The sequence below is a fragment of the Pungitius pungitius genome, chromosome 10, assembly GCF_949316345.1.
Source record: "Pungitius pungitius chromosome 10, fPunPun2.1, whole genome shotgun sequence".
NCBI lineage: Eukaryota > Metazoa > Chordata > Actinopteri > Perciformes > Gasterosteidae > Pungitius > Pungitius pungitius.
Window position 1 is genome coordinate 19,424,604 of NC_084909.1, and position 21,443 is coordinate 19,446,046.

The window sequence follows — 21,443 nt, forward strand, 5'->3', positions numbered from 1 at the left end:
TGGTGTTGTGGTGTAATTCCAGACTGGAACTGTTATTCCAGCAATTCCAGCAAAAAGTGGTGTAGATTATAATGTGTGATCCTAACTAGTAGTGCAACGAGGATTAGGACCCTCAAGCTGCCTGCATTGACTGCAAGGAGGCGGGGCTTCCTGGCGCGCGCTCACAACGCGTGAACGCGGGGGACACGTGGCGTGAATCACCTGTTACTAATTACTAGGGCCGCTGGGAATGAATCACCTGTTACTAATTACTAGGGCCGCTGGGAATGAATCACCTGTTACTAATTACTAGGGCCGCTGGGAATGTGAAATTGAAACACGAGGTAATCTAGGAAAAACAGGGAAGTAGATAAAACATCAGCAAACTCCAAAAATAATCTCAAATGTACAAGTCAGTTTGGCTCAGTATTTTTGTCAAGTGATCTATAACTTAACTTTAGCCAAATCACCACACAAACGAATTAGTTTTAAAAAAGTCTTATGGTTCGCTGTTTTATAGAATACCAGATAAATAAAGTACAGATGATTTGATTAACAGGCACAGTTGACGTGGACAATCTGTAAAGCAGCTCGTGCTCGTGCACGCCGCGTGCGGGTGCCGCTAAAGCTTCGCGCGAGTGCACCGTTTCTTCCCTAGCAACGGCCTTAGCAACGTCACACTGGTTTTAACGTTTTCGTTAGCTTATGATAACTTGGCGCAAGTACCAACATGAATTCCACCAAGAGGAAAAAAAATACCACCGTTAGCTTCTTGCCACCAAACTCACCACCGGTAAGTTTAGACAACATTATGTGTTCAAAAAAACTTCGAGGTTGGAAAAAAAGTAACCTCTCTTAAAGCGGAATAAACTTTGCCGCTGATTTAAGTTAACGTTAGCTTGACTGACCATGACACGAAGCTAACATCTTTATCATTGTAATGTATTGTTAAAGGTAGACACTTAACGTTGCAGCATTAATGCAAAAAAGCTCTGTCTTGTATTACTTAAACATCGCATTTCCCAAGTTGTTTCGGTACTCGCTTCTGTCTTTTAATCTAACGTTAAACACACCTCGGACTGTAACTCATGTTAACGTTAAATGTCAAACACAAACGTAGTCTGCACCCGTGTTCCAGGTTTACAGAAAGCAGCCGTGGATGGATCCAAAACCTTCCTTTTTGCTGTGTCCCCCCCTCCAGCAGACCCCTCAAGGAACTGAAGCAGCTGTGAATAGTGAGTTCCATGGCGCAAGTTTGGAGTTGGTAATACTTTTTAGTGAACTTGGATAAACTAAAAAATAATCTTCACTTCACGCCACCTCAAGCATTAGACTTTAAGTCGGATTAGGTCGTTCCAGCTACTGTTGGACCTTCGAGGACTGACTTATTGCCCTGTGTGTGTGTGCTGCAGGAGATCACCCGATTGACGGGGCGGACGGGGGACTCGTTCAGCGTTATGGTCGAGGCCGGAGAGTGGCAGGGCCCGTCCGCAGGCCGTCCAAGCATGGCAGCACAAGCCTCACACAAAGGAATAGAAAGCGCGAGAATCTCCGGAGAACTCTGGTTAAATTCATATGGTAAGTTGGGCTATTTGTTTTTACTGACCTTAACTTTCCATCTGTCCTGATATTTTTTTTGAATGCAGTTAATTATATCTTGGAAATTTCTTCATATGGTTCGGATCACATGAAGTAACAAAATACACCTAGATGTTGAATTCTAATTTTTGTTATGATGCATTATAAATACCGCAAAACCCCTTTGAAGACTATTTTGTTCTTTAAATCCCACTACTGTACAACACTGTAGTTATTTGTTGTGACTCAATTCTTTTTAGCCAGCAGCAGCAGGAAGAGGAGGAGGAAGAGGAGGAGGAAGAGGAGTTTGGCAGCTCTCTACCACGTGACTCTTATAAATCTTCAGAAAAGAATAATCGTGAAATGGTAAAAAACAAGAAACATTTGATACCAAATATCATATCACAAGACCTCTTTTGTTGTCTAAGTGCCCATAATGACAGTGTTGTGCCCATTACCCTTTACAAAATCTTCTCCAGGCACTTGGCATGATGGCCTTCTAATCACTGCTTTGTGTGTCTCAGTGGTTACACTTGCACTATTATACTTCTCAGTGCAGTCTTTGTTGTGTATAAGACATTTTTGATGTAGTGTTCTAACTTGTTCATAGGCGAAACACTACATCTATAGATGTTGTTTACTTATGTTTATGCATTTCTATAATTTGCGATCTAGTTTACACATAAATGAGTGAACACAACATGGAAAATGAAGTTTGTTAGGGTTCGTCATCTTCGAGGCATTGTTCGTTGACAATGTTGAGACAGAACGGTTTGTGATATTCTATCTTGGCAGAGATATAACTACTACATTCAGAAAGGGATAGACCTGAAGAATGTGGCTCCGCTGGAGGACTCTTTGCTGAAGAACATTCAGGAAATGGTATCCGACCACCTGACGAGCCAGAGCACACCATTTGAGCAACTGGTCACTGAGATTAAAGAGGACTATCTGCTCTGCGTCAAGGCAGCAATCTGTATTTACTTCCATTTAAACTTTCCATTTAAAATAATTCAGGACTGAATAACTACACAACTGGTTAACTTAATCTTCTATCAATATCTTTGGGTTTTTGATTGCAGTGAAATATACATTCAGGGGTTCAAGAAAGGATGAGGACAAACCAAAAAAACGGCCCTCTCACAGGCTTGAGTAAGTCAGCAGAATGTTGTGTTTGTAACGCACAGCGACTCAGCGTTTTCTAAGCAGTGACTGAGTAGTGAAGCCTTTTGCATTGTGATTCATATATTTTGCTGGAGGAAATGAAAAGTCTGTTTTCCTATTATCTGTCACTGTCAGAATGGAGGTATTGCCCAAACCATGGAACACATCCTTTGTTCGTGCAGTAAAGAGGATGAAAGATAGTCTTCACTCTTACAACCCCCTAATGCAGCAGGTGCTCAACGTGTGGCATGTCTTTTACAAGTAAGCCTGCAATGATATTATTTTGGGTTCTGAACTATTTAGAATGAAACTCAAATAAAGTCAAATTTGCCTTTTACTCTAAAATATTTAAAGAAATGTGTGAATTTCCTGTTTGAGAAATTGTGTTTTCTGGTTTCTACAATTTCCATCAATAGTATTTACCAGTTTTTGTACAGAAGTACCGCCGCAGCATGGATACCCAGCTATAATTTGCCTGTAATTTTCTGAATTCTAGTTCTATATTATCCCATGTCAATATCCTATGAAAATACATTACAATTCCGGTAGTATCTCTGTTTACCTATTGTTTCACCCTGTTGGATGACCTGTTTGCAGGAATCTACGTCTGATAGATGTAGAGGAGTTCCACAGCAGAAAGGAGTCCATGGAGCTACATGTGTTTCAGCAAATTGTCACCAGCCATGTTGAAAACGCCAAAGGAATCCTCCTCAAAAAGTGAGTCCACATAACCGAAAACCTGTGCTTAGTCACACCCATTTTTTATTGGGATTTGGAAGATGAATTTAATCTCCTTTGACCTTCAAAAGTGAACAAGTTTGAGCATAATAAAGTGCGTAGTCCTCTGTGGGGAGTTCAGGGATCCGGGAACTTTTTTGCCTGCTTCCATTAAGGTGAGAGAGGAACGGTCTTGGATCAGCACCACCAGCAGCGAATGAGCCCTTGTGATTTTGTGCATAAAGCCACTCTTTTGTGTCCTTTGCCCCAATTTTCCCATTGGTATTATTACTATTTCATTATTTGACAATGTGCTTCTTTCTACACCAGTTGGGTTCCCAGAGTGCACGACATTTACTATCAGGGGTGCAGGTCCGGGCTGGTTCCCGCCTCACAACACAACGCCAAACTGCTTTCTTTCTTTAACTGTGCTGCTGCACTGATGACCTCCCAACTCCAGAGCCTTGCATTGAACTCAATGAAGGACTATACACACCTACTCTCCCAAGACCCGGTAGGAGAATGCTTACAAAATCATCTTAGAAGAGTCTAACTGGAATCTGTTATCATGACGTCAAAATAAATGTTTAGATTTTGATGGAGGCGTACAAGTGAACCATAAAAGTGTCCTTCTTTCTCTGCCTTGTTTTGTGGTGGACCTCCACCATCTTAGCAGTCACAGCGAGCCCATGAGCACCCAGGCTTTGTGCTGCATCTGACCCTGGAGGACAAGGAGATCAAGTTTGAGCCCGAACTCAAATTGTACTTGGAGGTCTTCCTTCACGTCTATGAGCTCCTACTGAGTTCTATCAGCATGGTACCTTGTGTGGAAACCAAACTGTACTTAGAATGGGTAAGGAGTGAAAGAGCGTTTGCATGTGTGTAGTATGCAAAACAGAAGTATTGCACTAAATCCTGTTTATTACCTACTTCGTGTCTTCCTAGTCAGGAAGCCGAAGCACCCTGGAGCCCATCATCCTGCCAGAGATTCTGCAGGCCCAGCAGGAGGAGGTGAAAACGGCGTTCTGGGCTGAAACTGTCAAGCCCATGGAGTACGTCCACGAGTATGATCAATACGCCTCACTGGTATCCAGGCGGGCCGAGGAGGATGTGGAGCAGTTCCTCAGCGAGCAGCACTCCTTCCAGGAAATCATGGCGGAGGTGGTTCGCTACCAGCAGCTTGCTGACCAGATCCAGCACACATCATGCCAGGTGCTTGACCAGCACGTTGGAATCATCAGAAATGACAATTTGATGGCTGTAAAAGTTACTTTGGCATGTGAGACAATTAGCTGTTAGTGACATCTAAAGAAGCGTAAACTGTAAAATGTGATTACAAGAGTAGAATTTTGAGTGACAACATGAAATTAGTAATTTTTCTTTGCTCTCTAATACTCAAAATAACTAACACTGCATGCAATCTAATAAATTCCGATATATATGTTTGACAAATCTCTTAAATGATGTTGAATGTGTTCTAACCAACACTTTGGGCTCCAGGCGGTGCGTCTTGGCATGTTTGAGGTTCAGTCCCGTAAGCTTATCCGCTCCCTGGTAAATCGCGCCCAGGTTCTACAGCAGAGATTGGTCACTTGGATGCTGGAGGACCTTCAGAAAATCAACAAGAAGTCAGTCGGTTTTTGCGTTTTCCCTTTTGCTCTTCACAACCACGCAGACATTTCAGAAAAAAACGCCCGAAAGTTGACTAGCTGATTTAACATCATATTTCTTTTTAAACACAAAGTGTGCACAGATAAACTTCAGAGTACAGACTGCCTTGCCGCTCTGGTGTCTTCTTCAAAATAACAATTGGGGCAGTCAAAGAAGCCTATTTGGTTTTAGTCTCTGTGTTAGACCTTTATTGGCCTCTATCTAAATGATGTTGTTCCTCCCACAGGCTCTGTGATGAATTTGAGACAATTGCAGAGACGGCATTGACTACACCAACTGACACTCAGAAACTGATCGAGCTGAAGGTAACTAACCAAAATGACTGTCTCACAGACCCGCTTGGAGCTGTGAGTTACAGTACATACAATCGCCTCGCGCAATTCAGTCCACTAAGCTGTAAAGATACAGATCCAAGTCTCTACATGTTTTTTGTTCCCCCTCATGAACCCCCTCATTTTTAAGTATAATCAATTTTGCCGTACCGGGGAAGTACTGCACTAGTTTGCATTGTTGCCTTGTGGTCCCATCCAGGCCTTCATTAGTAAGGTTCAGACCACAGAGATTCCTCTGTTGGAGCGAAGAGTGGCAAACTCAGCCATGCAGTTGGTTTCCCTGATGGAAGTCGCCACCATCTCGCCATTGGACGAGGAGCTCAACAACAAGCCCTTCCATTGGCTGAACCGCATGGCATCCATCTTTAAGGAACACCAACAGATCATTACCGAAAAGGCAGAGCAATATCAGAGTGGCCTCAAGGTCCGTGTTACTACGCTATCTCTCTAACAACTCAATTGTTGACTGGAATGTTTTTTAGATCACATCTGCAGAAAACAAATCTTTACTGTGAACGGAAAATGTATTTGCTTGCATTTCCGTTTGTGCATTCAAGTTGCGCCGCGACCGCTTTGTGGAAGAACTGGCCAGCTACAGCGTGCAGGTGGAGGAGTTTGCCACCGTTGGTGAGCTGACGGATCTCGATAAGCACTTGACAAAATCCAAGGCCCTCAATGCTAAACTGGATTTCGCCATGGAAAAGGTACAAAAGACTTAATGCAATGCATACAAGACAATGCTTGGCAAAAAGTGATACAAATCTGTTAATATGTTTGCATCAGTATGAGCCATCTCTCATTGGTGGATGTGATCCATCCTGCTTGATTTTAGAAGTACTTCACTAGTATATTTAGGAGTAGGTGATGTATGAGTTGCCAGTCATGAATAGACATGCTTCTGATTGAAAGATACATTGCATACTAGATTATTGTATGGCATTTAAAGAATTCTATGATGTGCCTTTATATATGTAACCTGTAGATGGCAGCATTTACTTGACAAAAAAAACTCATTCACAGGTGCTAAAAATTTGATTTTAGAAAAATATATATATTTTTTTCGCCCACACATTCAAACTCACCTGCTATTTATTATTTCTGTCTGTGTTTCTATGTTCCAACTATGCTTCCACCCGTACTTCTATTTCCATCTTTCTGGCCCTGTGGAAAGATAAATGATTTCAATCTAGAAGAGGAGGCCTTTGGCTGGTCCGTGTCCCAGTACCCGCAGTGTAAGAAGATCCAGGACAAGCTCAAACCCTTCCTGCACCTCTACGAGACAGCCACTGCTTTCCTGGACCAGTACGAGCACTGGGTCCACGGACCGCTCTCGGGTGTGAACCCAGACAAGGTACCACAGAGAATTGGACATGATGTTGTGTACTGGGATGTTGCAGGATTTATTTGTGTCATCCTGTACGTGATATCTAGCACTAACAGCTGTTTCTGAGTACAAAGCTTCATTTGAAATTTGGTTTTCTTTGAAACCTTCGACAGCTCTCTCTCCCCGTTTTCCTTTAAACCTATCCAGCTTTTCGGGTTTCATTCACAGTAAGTCTACAGGATTTAAAAAAAGCTGCCTCTTTTCACACTGTTACTCACACACCGACCCGGGGATTTATGGATTTCAGTCTTCAAACATGTAAGAAAATATAAGAAAAACAGAACTTTGAAATCAATAGAAACAACTGAGCGAGTCACCATCATTATATGATGCCATACATCAAACATGTGGCATATCAGCGGTTTTGCATTAATTCCCTGTGTCTACATAGCATTGATGCAATATTCTTTATAGCTTCTAAGAGACGGAGACAAGCACGTAGGAATAAAACTTCACAAACACACTCATTGGACCCAACGTCCTGTTCTGCACTTTTTCTGTTTCTTTCCATACTAATGTAGCATTTTTCAACAACAAGGCAATTCACAGGCAAGTCCTTTGTACTAACTGAATATATAACGGCATAAAGACAAGACATACAATTTTAAAACATTTGGCACAGCCACTTTATTTCTCTAATATTGCTACTGGGAAAGAAATGAATTACTCATTTCATCCTCCCCTAAACTGCGCTCCCTGCCCTTTATCAGTCAGTGTTACCTCATTACTGGTGCTTTTATGACACTAACAGTGGTTAGTTCCAAACAAATCTTACTTTAGCAACGACTGAATCCCAGAGGCAACCCCAATTAACCAAGCAACTGCCTAAAAACAGCTTAGTGTCCTTGGAAGACACCATAGCAACCACCTGGAACCCCGAGCAACCGGCCTTCACAGCAATAGCTTAACAACATACTAGCAAACCGACTGGTACTGCCATAGCAACCACTGAGACCCCATAGCACACGCTTAGCAACCAATCCAATCAATCACCTAAGCCTTCCCTGCCAACAACTTCACAACTACTTTCCTGTGTTTTCATCATATACCATTTTGTGATAGGACTGAATTCCTTATTCATAGTGATTCTCTTTTCCCTGGTGTCTTTGTAACCCCACCCTTGTAGTTAGAGATGGATGTTGGTAACTACTGGCGCACACTGTACAAGCTGGAAAAAGGCTTCAGTGATGTGCCCAAAGCCCTGAGCATAGCAACCACTATGAAGATGAAGGTGGAAGACTTCAAGGAGCACCTTCCTTTAGTCCAGGTACGACCCAGACAGAAACATTTCATATCTGTAGAAGTTCAAATGACTTTCATTTCAATTACTTTGAAATAGTGCTGAATACATCTTTCTAATAGATTGTTTGGACGATAAGTATAATGTTAAAGTCATTTTGTACTCCTCCACCTTTATAGATACTGTGCAACCCGGGCCTGCGTGATCGCCATTGGGACACCATGTCGGAGGTGGCTGGCATCTCCCTGCAGCCAGCTGATGAGCATGCATGCGTGGCTCAGTTCCTGTCCCTGCACCTGGAGCAGCACCTGGACCGCTTCGAGGGGATCAGTGAGGTGGCTAGCAAGGAGTACTCCCTGGAGAAGGCCATGGAGAAAATGGCCAGAGAGTGGGGCAAGATGGAGTTCAACCTGCTGGCCTACCGAGAGACGGGCACCTCCATCCTGACGTCCGTGGATGAAGTGCAGATGCTGTTGGACGACCACATTGTGAAGACACAAACCATGAGGGGCTCACCCTTCATTAAGCCGTTTGAGGTGGAGATACGGTGAGATAAAAGAAGATTTAGAGCAGATGTCCTCCAATAAGTAAAAAAAAAAGTAAGCGCTATATTTTCACCCTGGACGTTATGTTATCTGCACTGTCGGATTTTTCTGTGTTTGGTGAACCAGTTCTAACAGGCAGGACACACAGATTGAAATGTTACATGACATGCTTTTTGAAGCTAAAGCACTAACGACTTCCATTGATCATATTGGTTATTTCATTCACATTTTCATCTTCCTGAGTTACAAATATGATGCAATTCCCTTATCCCCGCCATGTGAGATCATTTGCAACATTCTCACTGAAACTTTTTGGAATGTAGAAAAATATCAAATATAAAACATATTTGTCAGGAGGCTAAAGCAGCTACTGTGACACCTTCATAATTCCATTGTGTAGCTTTGTAGGTGATTACCTCACTCAGGATTAAACTAAAGAAAACAGTTTATCAGTAGATAGCACAAGTTGCTCTGATAGACGATCCCGTCTACATTTTATACTGAGGGGTAGTGGTGCTCAGCAGTGAATATAGAGGGTTTATTTTTGTCTTATTTGGGCAGGTTTAGCCATGCGACTCTGTTGGTTATTTGCTACACAGTGAACTACTACACGTCAGAGGATATCTGGCATTAAAGGCGACCCAATATAAAGAAACATACAGGATTCCAAAAACCTTTACTTATGTGTCGTGATCATTCTTAATGTTCCATTTCGGGCTTCTTGTTCGTCTTCATAAAGTGGAGATTGATTCTGTTAATTGTAAATACATATTCACGTGTACTCACCTTCTCCTGTAGGGAGTGGGAGGGCAAACTGTTGCTCCTCCAAGAGATCCTGGATCAGTGGTTGAGGGTTCAGTGCACTTGGCTCTACCTGGAGCCCATATTCAGCTCCCCGGACATCATGATTCAGATGCCCGAGGAGGGACGTCGGTTCAACACTGTCAACAAAACCTGGAGGGACACCATTCAACAAGTTTCACTGGTAGGTTGTTTGATGTGGCTTTAATACGATTTTTGCAGCAGGGAAGAATGTCTCTTATACAAGCGACTCTTTGTGGATGGCGGATGCAATGGCTGGAATGGCGGAATCCCAAATGGGAGCAGATAGTGCCAAGATAGGAGCGTTGCATCTAATTACAGACCACTGGACCACAATCATAACTTTAAGAGGGAACTATACCATATGCTGTGAAACAGATGTGTCAAAATGGCTTTAGGGTGAGCAATTCTACGCTCACTTGAAAATTGTATTGACATGCCCCCCTACCATTATACAAAGGGCCTGTCACCCATTAGCGAAATAAATACCCTTTGTTAGAAAAACCCAAACGGTAAGGTCTGAAACCGAATGTGGTCCATCTTTTTAACGTGCTTGCCAACTGAGAGTAAATGCTTTTAACAATAGAGGAATGGATTGTTTGAGGAGCACATGGTGCCATTCTTTTCAAGAATATACGAGAAAAAAAGCATAGAGGCAGCCAATTAAAACTTGGTTGACCAGGAACACATCCAACAATCAAATTGTGCTATTGACGGCACAGGGCCATTCACTGCAAAAGAGTTGTAGTTATTTCCACACAACTATTATAATGATCCTCTGTAACTGCACCACACATTTCGCTAATGTGAAAAAAAGAAGAACCAATCGTTAGAAACAGTGACATTCTGCACGCCTGATTAAAAAAGTTTACCGGTCAATTAATTTGACCGAAATCAACACACAGCGCCGACTTCTATGATGAAGTCAGTGTGGGGAAAGTAACAATAACACAGAGCACAGCAGGGTGAGAATGAAATATGGAGGAGAACCAGCAGCTCAGCGGCGTACAGTAGAAGCAGGAAAAGGCCGTGCAGAGAGGGAAGGAATCGGTAGAAAAGGGGACCGAGGGCAAGACGGAAACAACAGAGCGAGGCTGGAGAGTGTTGCACTAGCATCCTCAAAGAGTTTCCAAAGGGTAATTGGCGTCCTCAGTAGACCTGAAATGAGACACATCAATTTCAGACAGTGTCCCACAGAAAGCTCAGCTTGACTGCACCATCAAATAGGAATTATGGATTTTGTCTGGAGGGGGCAGGGCTGCACTGAGCCACAAAGAAAATGAGGTCACCAAGGGACAGGCAGCCTGCACATGCAGATGTGCACGCGTACTGTCCTCTCCACTCTGAGCTGTGTGCACACACTTGCATTTGCACTAATCCAACTGCAGAAATGATTGTTTTTCCAATATTTTAGAGACCTAAATAGCCACAGTTCACCCCCAAATGTAAGTTGCTTCGTTCTATATGATAGCTCAAGGCTTTTGGTGCTGGGGTGGTAAAAAAAACGAAACTCATTTGAAATGTCTCTTTCCAGAAATCATGACCCAGTTATTTGTTCATTTTGTGTAGGAACTCTTTTCTTTCAACCAGAGTTCCTACATGAAACAAGCCGAAAGCCGTGCAGTTCCAATATATTGCATTAAAGTCAGAGATCTCTGACCGATTCCTCCAGAACAAAACAGCTCACCCCAGAACACTAGATTTATAATAGCAATACAGCCTAGAAGAAATATCTGGATTGTTGATTTTTTTGCTCCGTCAAGGTCAGTTCAACTAACTAAATACTTTATGCATACTGGGAAATCATTCTTTTAAATTACAGCAAAGTTAGAAAAGACATAATTACATATACTAATAAACTGGGACTATAATCTACCTTATAATATAATTTTATTATTTTATGATTGCATCATAAATAATACAAATTAATGAAGATTGAAACGAACAGGCTTGTAAAATACTGATATTGAGGTCCCTTGTCAAACATAAATCCTTTTATTGGACAAACGCACTAAGAACACATTCCCAGTACGTGTAGTTACTATTGATGTGCTATATGATTTAGCATTGCAAAACGGCGTCTTTGTTACAACACGTTATCCTCATGGGTATAATGCAAACTAGAGCAACTAGATCAAACACAGCCGCTTATTTACTTCACTGGGTCTAGACACTGAAGAAGGGTTTTTCATTGTTACCGGCTCTGTGATTTAATGAGAAAGTCACTCCTGGGTTTCACCGGCCGAGCTTTGGTTATCAGACGAACCGCTAGGAGCTGCTCAAGATCCACTCGTCATCCAGCAGCTCACAGCCTCTCCCTCGTTTAATGTGTCACGTATGTAGTGCTGCAAGACATTTGCCGAAAATAAAAATATAAAAAAATGAACAGGGCCAAAATGAATTTAAAAGACTCATTCCTGTGGACCAGCTGTCCTTCAACGTCGCCGCACACTGAACCTTTGACCCCTCTAACGAGCTGAGGATTGGAGGAAGAAGATGACTGATATATTGTGGACTAATAGGCTGATGTATTCAGCCAATACATCACCGTAGTCAGCAAAAGAGTATTTCACTTGATATCACACTCATGCAGATATGATGCTCTGCAAGATGTGCACTGAACAGAACATTATTTGTCATGGATGTGTGCTGTGTGGCAGGTTGGAACAGAGAAATAAAGTACTCTTTCGATTATATATATATATTTTTTAGCTACACAGACTCCAAACCTGCCATATCAGCTGCGTACAGTTGCTTTTCCCCAGTGACGCCATCTGTTTGGTGCATAAAGCCCACATTATCACGCATAATACATGCATTAGAGCATTGTTATCCTTTTACTGTTCTCATGAATAGCTTTCCGCTGGCAGCCTCAATATAAAAATAGCCCGGTTATTACGTTGTCCTGATGAAATCTAAGAAAAGCTAGAATCACTGTTCATCAATCAGACACCCTTAGCCGGTATAATTGGACATTCCACTGAAACACTGTCAAAGCTCGATCATTTAATTTAGCTTTTGAAGTGTAGTTAGTGTAATTTAAGATTTCTCTACGAACAATTGCCTATAAAAAGAAGATGTTGATCCCTTATTCGTACCATTTGTTTAATACATGTATCATATGCTGAGCCCACAGGGGGGAAAAATCACCTTTGCCTGGGCTACGGCTGCTACTTCCACTTAAATCATCATGGGAAATCAAAAGCTAATAATAAAAGATCCGAAATATTTTGTATCTCATTGTAGATACTCTTTGCGTTTTGGAACCTGATTTAAATGATCTTTCAGTGGCTGCCCCTCTTTTCCGCGGACAGGGAGCATCACTTGATGCAAATCAGAAGTTGTACCCTGTCAAAGCGATGCAAGCTTTTTTTTCTCTAGAGCACATTTGAATAGACCACCGATGAATAACTGCTGCGTACATATTTTTCTCATGTTATTGACTTCATTGTAGCAGCATTCTAGCATCATCACAATCTCTCTTTTTTAAATTTCCATCTACACCAAAAATTTCTATTGAGATATTTATTGATTTGGAGAGGGTTTTCTGTCTGCACGTTGCTAGGAGATGTGAAAACTCTCGCATCCTGCAAAATCAGACTCAAGGCAAATTGATTACATCAAACAAAGATGAAAGTACACCGTCCCTTCTGTAAGCTTGCTTTATTAACTGCAACAGCTGCTTCCCCTTGAAGTTTGTATTATTGTTTCCATTCGCTAAAGCTATGTTGTTCATAAGCGTAGCGCTGGAGTGGTTGGTGGTGATTAAAACCCTGTCGAGTAGCAAAGATACTTTTCTGTTGCGGAGGAAGATCAAGCAGAGATGGCATCTCATGTTCCTGCATGTTTTTTACCTTGACTACACAATATTTTCATCTTCATTTAGCTATTTTCTTTGTTTTCTTTTACTCCGTTCTGAGAATAACATCCACCTACATTTTTAGAATCACCCACCAGGTCCAGACAGTCACGGGCCAACCTCTGCGATTGGATGGACTTTTTTCACAAGTCACTTTCTGGGGCTGATAATGCCAGAAGATATTGAGTTTGTGTACACATGATATGATGTCAGAGCTGGAATATTTCATAGGTGACAGGCCATCAGGTGAAATCTCCTTTGCTGTCCTGTCATAGATTTTCTTCGGGGCTGCTGTGTGACAAGTGGGGCTGGATGTTGTGCGTCAGTGTTGCCTTCAAGGCAGCGGGGCAGTGTTGGAAAAATAATTAACACAACAAACATCTTTGCTCTCACATGTTTCCTTGATTCACCAATGTCTTTGTGCATCACATACATGCCGATTAGTCATAGTGCTGAAGTCAGGAATGTACACTACCTGTGATTCAAATCACAACTTTCTTGCATGTAGGCCTTGAATGATCCAATAGCTCTGCAGTCTTAAATGTGAAACTTACAGAAAACAATGAGGTACTAGGTGCCTATTCACCATTGTCTAATGAAAGTTAGTAAAACACATCCATTAATGTGTTTAGAATACAGCGGACTGTATTCTAACACTGCTGACTAATTGTTCTGGTAAAATGAAAGAGCCCATGTTAGTGTTGTAGCACAGAAATCATTGCTAAAGTTAACTTTAACCAGTTAACCAATGCTAACCTGCGCTTGAAACTAAACCGCCTGTTTCAGGACAAGCACGTGTTGGTGGTGATAACCATCGACCAGATGCTGGGGAGGCTGAAAAAGGCCAATGAGCTCCTGGAGATGATCCTCAAAGGTCTTAATAACTACCTGGAGAAGAAGCGACTCTATTTCCCACGCTTCTTCTTCCTGTCTAATGAGGAGCTGCTGGATATCCTCTCAGAGACTAAAGACCCTACAAGGTAAGCAGCTAAAACATGTAGGCATCACCCAGTCAAAAGTATATCTATCATTATGTTAAGAGAATAGTTGTGTACAGTTGGACTACCCTGACAGTAGTGGCCATGGTTTGCAGCACCATAGCTGGCCTCAAGTAAAATACATGAGTTTTCTTCAGGAGTCTACCAGACCACCGTCCATAAAACAGACTGAGATGTGTCATGGGAAAGAAGAAGTAAATCTAGAAAATGGATAACACTGTCATTTCTTCTTTTGAAACCGCTAACTAGCATGCACACTCAGCCCCCACAGTCCTTACTGATAAGCTAACCGTGTCTTATTTTCACCCAGAGGCGTTTGGTAAATAATGAATGTGAATCCAGACCGAAGATATTCTCTTTTCTTTTTCACTCTAACATCCCTTTATTCCTTTCTTGGCTTCTGGGACTTGTCATCTCATCAGCAGAGATGCGGACAGTCACAACCTCTTGTGTAACGAAGGGAACAGAGGGCTATGTAGTGTTGGGAAAGCATGAATTTCAGTCATCGGCCCCTGAATGCAGTGCTAGACCGACGAGAGGGGGACGTAGAGAAAGCGAGGCATGCATTTGCCAAACCGTTAATGCTTGTGTTAATGGCATTGTGAGACTTTCAATGTCTCTGATGAAAAAGCCACAGAGACTTAGAGGGAATTATTTGTTAACTGTGTGACATTCAAGAAAACTTGGCAATAATAAGTAGGATTCACACCACTAAAAAATCCCAAGACATGGTGTGAAATGTAGATAAACATATTGGTGAATGAGAGTCAACTTTTAGTAGTTCAAGTCCTTAAATGTTATAAAAGGAATATTATTAACATAAAAAAGCAACTCTTAAGTAGTTCATGGACCTTTCAAGGAGTAACTTTAAATAACGGTCTATCTTAATCTGTGACCTTGGAAATAGTAGCTTGATTTAAGGTACCCTTGTTTGCTATACACAAATATAAAGGGTAAAAAAGACAGTGATCAGGGACAGTAAGAATAAGAAGTTTCTTAATGACACAGTTCTTCTTTTAATGCTTCATGTCTGCAATCTTCGGCGATGGGGGGGGGCGCGCGTTTAAATATGGTGCATCATAACTCTGTTATGTCGTAAAGGGGGTAAAACCACATGCACACTCTGTATTGATGTGGTGTGCTAAACCACCTCCGCTCTCTTGGTTACCTATAATAAGAACAATTAAAAAGTGAGTCTCTATTCTCGCCTCACTCCCATCCAGAGTGCAGCCCCATCTGAAGAAGTGCTTTGAAGGCATCGCTAGCGTGGTGTTCACTAGAAAGCTGGACATCACCCACATGAAAAGCAGTGATGGCGAAATAGTGCAGCTGCAGGACATCATTTCCACGTCCAAAACCAGGGGTCAGGTGGAGTTGTGGCTGCTGGAACTCGAGAAGGGCATGATGGCCTCCCTGCAGAAGGTGTTGTGTCAATTGTTGTTGTGCTTTTTGGACTTTTGTGTCTAGACTTTCCGAGGCTTCTCCCCATTATATTTCTAATGTCTTCCTTGATTCCGGTACCAGAAAGTTAAAACCTCTGCCCACCCCTTGTGGTCTATTGTAGGTAATTGGGGAGGCAATCAAGGCGTACCCTGTTGAGTCAAGGATGGATTGGGTGCTTGGTTGGCCGGGCCAGACCGTGCTGTGCGTCTCACAGGTCTACTGGACGAAGGATATTCATGAAGCCATTACTTCAGGACAAAAGGTGAGCAACAGTTCATTATAGTTCTTTACATGCTTACGGATTCTGACTTATAGTTTACGTATTTAGGGTCGGGGATCTTTCCTACAGATGTTCAGTTCTGGGGCTTAAATGTAACGTCAAAGTGAACATTTTTCTACAAGATACATCCCTTTGAAATCTCCTTGAAAAGCTGTTCTGCTTTTTGGAGGGTTTCAAGAATCCTCAAAAAGACCATCTGTTTAGAAAATAGCTCCTTCATGGCACTCATTTATTTTTTTATATTTTGGTAAGTTTAAGTCATCCAAGTTATGATTCATCTTAGTATACATATCTGCATATAGTCATCCCATATTCCCAGTATTCTTTTAAAGAGCAAATAAACATGTTTTTTGGAACACTTCATCCTGAATATGTTATCATGTTCCATGTCAGTATCAAAGCTGTAACCATAGTAACATACACTGGGTGTAAGTATTTTATGTCAGACAGTGCATGAGAAACACCCTAATAAAAAGATTTACAAAGTTCCCAACATGAGTTAAACCACAGTGGTTAGTCTCGGATAAATTGCGTTAGAAAGTGATTACCATTCAATGAATGTGTCACTTACAGTAATGACCGACCCGGTGGCTCTAAGCAACCATCTAATTCAAAATTTTTCAGCCGTTGAACAGAGACTGAAGTGTATTAAATCTGTCACATCAAATGAAGAGCACCTACATCTGATAAGCTGCCACATTTAATTTTGTACACGTAGCCAACCGAGGACTGCAGTCCTGCAATTCCATTTAGTGTTAGAGTGGAAAACACCTTTTCATCATGCTCAGCCAGCAGATAGAAGAGAACAAAAGTGTGTGGTTTTTCTGGGGGACATCTTCACTGTGACGGATTTGATGGTTCAGAACTGGCGACCTTTCAGTTTGTAGATGTGGTCTTGATGGCGTCCTCTCCTCACTAAATTCTTCTTTAACCACGCCTCTCTCCCTTTAGGCGCTAAATGCCTACCTGGACCAGAACAACAGACAGATTGACGACATTGTGGCACTTGTACGTGGCAAGCTGTCCAAACAGAACCGGGTGACCCTCGGAGCCCTCGTTGTGCTCGACGTCCACGGCAGGGACGTGCTTGCCACGCTGGTGCAGAAGGGGATAAGCGACGAGAACGACTTTGAGTGGCTCAGCCAACTGCGCTACTACTGGGTGGTATGTGAAAGGGGCAATTTACCTATTAACTTAGTGTAGATACTTTGTGATTGAACCCTGACCTGCCACCCTGTACAGGAGAACCACCTCCAGACCAAGATGATCAACGCCGGTTTGCCTTACGGCTATGAATACTTGGGCAACACTCCACGTCTGGTTATTACCCCGCTCACTGACCGCTGCTACCGGTAAAGCTACGAAGCGAGCGCTCACTGCCTGTCTTTGTCTGTAGCTCACAAGTGTGAGATGCTTGCAGCTCAAAGCCTCGACCGTCTAATCATGACTTTACAAACTTTAAGTCGTAGGTCTCTACTTTTACCGCAGTATTAACCAATCACCTTCCTTTATTAGGCTGCATGCAAGACGTCCCTTTGTCCTTTTCTTCTTCATCTCATGTTGGTCCCAACACTGTTGCTGAGCTGCCCAGGAGTTCTTCCTTACCGTGTTTCTGGAAATAATTATAATAATAATAATGTTCATCAAACCTCTTTGTTAGTGCACGATGCTACCCAGTTACTGCCACACCTCTCCACCTGCAACTGTCTCCATGAGGCGAGGCTAAATGGATCTGCTTTGTCTGGCAATGGCCCCTCGCTGATCAGTGCGTTGGGTTACAACAACAATATCAACAGCTTTGGGTTATTATTATATTAATTTAACATTATTAAAGAGTAATAATACAGTGCATACCTTAATACCGCGAGTCAATCAAAACACATCCAAATGGTGCTAGATTATATGAATATAGAGGGCTTATGACAACAGCAACAAATACTACCTTACTTAGAAAAATGTGTTTTCAGTGTGTCTAAAAAGTCAAGCACTCAAAAGCTGGCACCTTCCATAATACAGCTTACCTGCAGAGAGGCTCTCAGGCACTTCAATATTTTACCATCGGGCTGAAGCGCAGTTATTCTGACGTGTGTCTGTATATATGTATAGAGTACACACACACACACACAGACAAAGTGCTGTGAGGAATTGCTCAAATCGCTGACAGACCAAAAGGTGTGTTCCCCTACTTCAGCACTTTGTTTGGCGCCCTGAGCCTCCATCTGGGAGGGGCCCCGGAGGGCCCGGCTGGCACAGGAAAAACAGAGACAACCAAAGACTTGGCCAAAGCTGTAGCCAAGCAGTGTGTGGTCTTCAACTGCTCTGACGGACTGGACTACATCGCTTTGGGGAAGTTCTTTAAAGTGAGTGCAATCTCTCTCGCCATAGATGCAACACACACCACCATTGAAACAAGTTGTAATAGTTCTGTAAGGACATTCCTAGGTTGTGTACCCCCTCCCACCCCGTCTTCCGATACTGCTGCAGCTGAAAAGAGCCAAAATAACTGATTGCAAACATCTTATTTTTGATTACACTGAAACTGTTTACACCCTGCTGAAATGTCCTCCCACTCTTCATACTGAAATAGCTCTCACATACCCAGGCAAAACTCTCTCATATATACTTATATGTGAATTTGTATTATTGAGTTGTGTGTGTGTGTGTGTGTGTGTGACCAGGGCCTTTTGTGCTGCGGCGCTTGGGCCTGCTTTGATGAGTTTAACCGCATTGACTTGGAGGTGCTGTCTGTGGTGGCTCAACAGATTCTCACCATACAGAGAGGTTTGTGCTGGGTTTTTTCTTGCAGTGTAACCGAAGCACATTTTGGATGCGGCGTTCTCAGATTTTAAACTTCAAGTGGAAATCAACACAAAGCTGAAACAATTTGTGTTGGCTGGCAAGTAGAACTTCATAGCAGCGTGTCCTGTGTGTACTACGGGCTTTGAGCGCCTTGTGTCATAAGAGTCAAGAACCACTGGGGTGTGAAGATGTTTCTTTGCTCAAAAGGAAATTCTGAAATTATTTTTCACAGTAGGCTTTAGAGCTGACTGGGTTTGGTGAACATTTGTGTCTTTGTAGGCCTCGAGGTGTGTACATTTCATGCACCTCAGGGTGTCCAAAGAGACAGTGTACCGGAGCACGCTGATCCTCTAATAGTGCAAACCTTTTAAACACAGCACTCCTCTGTTAAAATGTCCCATCAGAGTCAAAAAGACACAATGGACCATTCAAAAGCAAACGGTATCCTTCCCTCATTGGTGTGTGCAGGAATTGCTACCCATGCTGAGATGCTGATGTTTGAAGGGACTGAGCTTAAACTGGACCCCTCCTGCGCTGTCTTCATCACTATGAATCCCGGCTACGCTGGGCGCTCCGAGCTTCCAGACAACCTCAAGGTACAGCACAAGGACAACTTGACGAATGCAGAGTTTGAATGAGTAGCTCAAATGAAGGCCTATCTATTTTATCTGTGTATGTTGTTTAAATATTATATTCTAGGCTGTCTATGTCAGCCAAAAAGTGTTTTCTTTAACTTGAATGATTAGTGAGGCTGCTTTCGGTGACTGGAACGTTTCCCAGGCAAGCAGAAATTTCCCTGCTGAGGATATTGTTGGACATTTAGGCAGCAAAACTACAAATTTGAAAATGTTTTAACCTTGGAGGAAACAGAACTAATCTTTTGCCCCATTAAATATTTTAGGAACTAACGTTGCTGATGTTCCTTGTGCGTAATTGCGTACACAAATGAAGATCGTTCCATACAGCAAAATGTGTCTCTCTCTCACCAGGCTCTTTTTAGGACTGTTGCTATGATGGTGCCGGACTACGCCATGATCGCAGAGATCGTACTCTACTCGTGTGGCTTTGTGACTGCGCGGCCCCTTTCGGTGAAAATCGTGGCCACTTACCGACTGTGTTCGGAGCAGCTGTCCTCACAGCATCACTACGACTACGGGATGAGGGCTGTCAAGTCTGTGCTTACTGCAGCTGGAAACCTCAAGGTATCACAACACCGCTTCACTTTAATGTGGCGGAACTCTTTTGTTCCTTTACCTGAATATATTGCCACGGTATCATTTTGTTTTCTTCCCACAGAGAATGTCTGTTTTTCATTTTTTTTTTTTTTTATTCTGTTCCCTTAATTTTGTGGAAATAAAATTTGTATTAGTTTAAACATATCTACACAAACAAAAATAGGTTTGCTAGACTCCCTGCGCCCAGAAAAGAAAACACAACAAAAATAACGCATTTTAGATTAGGAAGACAATAAGGCAATATTGGGGTGCAACAATTTCTCAACTTTTGCTCAGTCTGCGTTGATGAAAGAAGTTCCAAGAAAGTAAAAAGGCAAACATGCAATGTTCCCCCTCTTCTTAAAAACAGATTAAGTTACTGTTTTAAAGCAGAAAAGCCTGTTGGTCTGTCTATTTAAGTAGGGCTGGATTACACATGGGTGTTTGGATTGCGTGCACAATTGAAACTTAGTTTGTACCCATTGACACAGCACTAATCTTTTAGACAGTGACAATTCCTCTCAAACTTCCTTATTTTCCAAACACAACACTGATAGCGGTGATGTGTTAGAGAGGAAGAACAGAGCTGTCGCTTTGGCTTTCAGAGACACTCATCAACGGGCATCGAGTGACCTTATGCAGCATGCAGAGGCTTTCTTTCATTCGGTTCTATTCTTCACAGGGTTAGGGTTGCTGCCTTTATTTTAGAATTTTCTTTCGGAAAACAGAGGTTTCATGTCGACGCTTAGACCTGCGACTTTGATTCTCATGTTGCATGTTGCTCAGACAGACTTCACAAATGACTGCTTCTCATTTGTCATCCTTCTCTGTATCTCTCCTTCTTGCGGTTAGCTCACTTTTCCAGAAGAGAATGAAGACACCCTGCTGCTGAGATCCATTATTGATGTCAATCTGCCCAAGTTTCTGGCCCATGATCTGAAGCTATTTGAGGTGCGATAGAATGGGGCTCCTCCTGTCTTGATTAATGGAGCGATACACATCAAGTGATGTCAGCCCATGTTAATTCCAGTCAGTTCATTCAGAGCCGTGATGCACAACGACAATTTAAGTCTGTTTGAGTCAGAACATTCGACTAGATTGTGTGTGCGTATGTGTGTGCATGTGCTGGCTTGTGTTTTTCCATTGTATGTTGTTTCAAACTATATTTAAAGTTACTACTTTTAACTGATTATGAAACACTTTCAATTTAATACAACAAAACTGTGTATTGTAGATATTCTTAATGGCTCAATGTCATCTTCTCTAATTCCCTTGCTAAATCAAACAAAGCACCTAATGGCACAGAGGCTAACCAGAAGCTCCTGAGAGTAGAGCGGGGCCTCTGGACCAGCAAACTGCTCACTGACCCAGAAATGGAGTCACCTTGGACCTGCTGTCAGAGCTCTGATGGGTGGAGG

At 42.3% G+C, this 21,443-nt stretch overlaps 1 protein-coding gene across 1 annotated transcript in view; it reads left to right on the forward strand.

The window, feature by feature from the left end:
• The first annotated feature begins 329 nt into the window (after positions 1–329).
• The window catches only part of dnah7 (dynein, axonemal, heavy chain 7), a 58,741-nt gene continuing 37,627 nt past the window's right edge, over positions 330–21,443 (forward strand). The window contains exons 1-29 of the mRNA XM_062564959.1: positions 330–772; positions 1,118–1,214; positions 1,392–1,557; positions 1,818–1,923; positions 2,353–2,533; positions 2,640–2,709; positions 2,857–2,982; positions 3,319–3,438; positions 3,769–3,952; positions 4,112–4,291; positions 4,384–4,650; positions 4,939–5,066; positions 5,336–5,414; positions 5,641–5,865; positions 5,999–6,145; positions 6,613–6,792; positions 7,952–8,092; positions 8,245–8,612; positions 9,409–9,595; positions 14,078–14,271; positions 15,513–15,711; positions 15,854–15,994; positions 16,964–17,176; positions 17,255–17,364; positions 18,204–18,372; positions 18,691–18,793; positions 19,280–19,407; positions 19,801–20,013; positions 20,878–20,976. Coding sequence (XP_062420943.1) covers positions 710–772; positions 1,118–1,214; positions 1,392–1,557; positions 1,818–1,923; positions 2,353–2,533; positions 2,640–2,709; positions 2,857–2,982; positions 3,319–3,438; positions 3,769–3,952; positions 4,112–4,291; positions 4,384–4,650; positions 4,939–5,066; positions 5,336–5,414; positions 5,641–5,865; positions 5,999–6,145; positions 6,613–6,792; positions 7,952–8,092; positions 8,245–8,612; positions 9,409–9,595; positions 14,078–14,271; positions 15,513–15,711; positions 15,854–15,994; positions 16,964–17,176; positions 17,255–17,364; positions 18,204–18,372; positions 18,691–18,793; positions 19,280–19,407; positions 19,801–20,013; positions 20,878–20,976 — 4,584 coding nt within the window. The 5' untranslated portion in view covers positions 330–709. The remainder of the gene's footprint in view (positions 773–1,117; positions 1,215–1,391; positions 1,558–1,817; positions 1,924–2,352; positions 2,534–2,639; positions 2,710–2,856; positions 2,983–3,318; positions 3,439–3,768; positions 3,953–4,111; positions 4,292–4,383; positions 4,651–4,938; positions 5,067–5,335; positions 5,415–5,640; positions 5,866–5,998; positions 6,146–6,612; positions 6,793–7,951; positions 8,093–8,244; positions 8,613–9,408; positions 9,596–14,077; positions 14,272–15,512; positions 15,712–15,853; positions 15,995–16,963; positions 17,177–17,254; positions 17,365–18,203; positions 18,373–18,690; positions 18,794–19,279; positions 19,408–19,800; positions 20,014–20,877; positions 20,977–21,443) is intronic.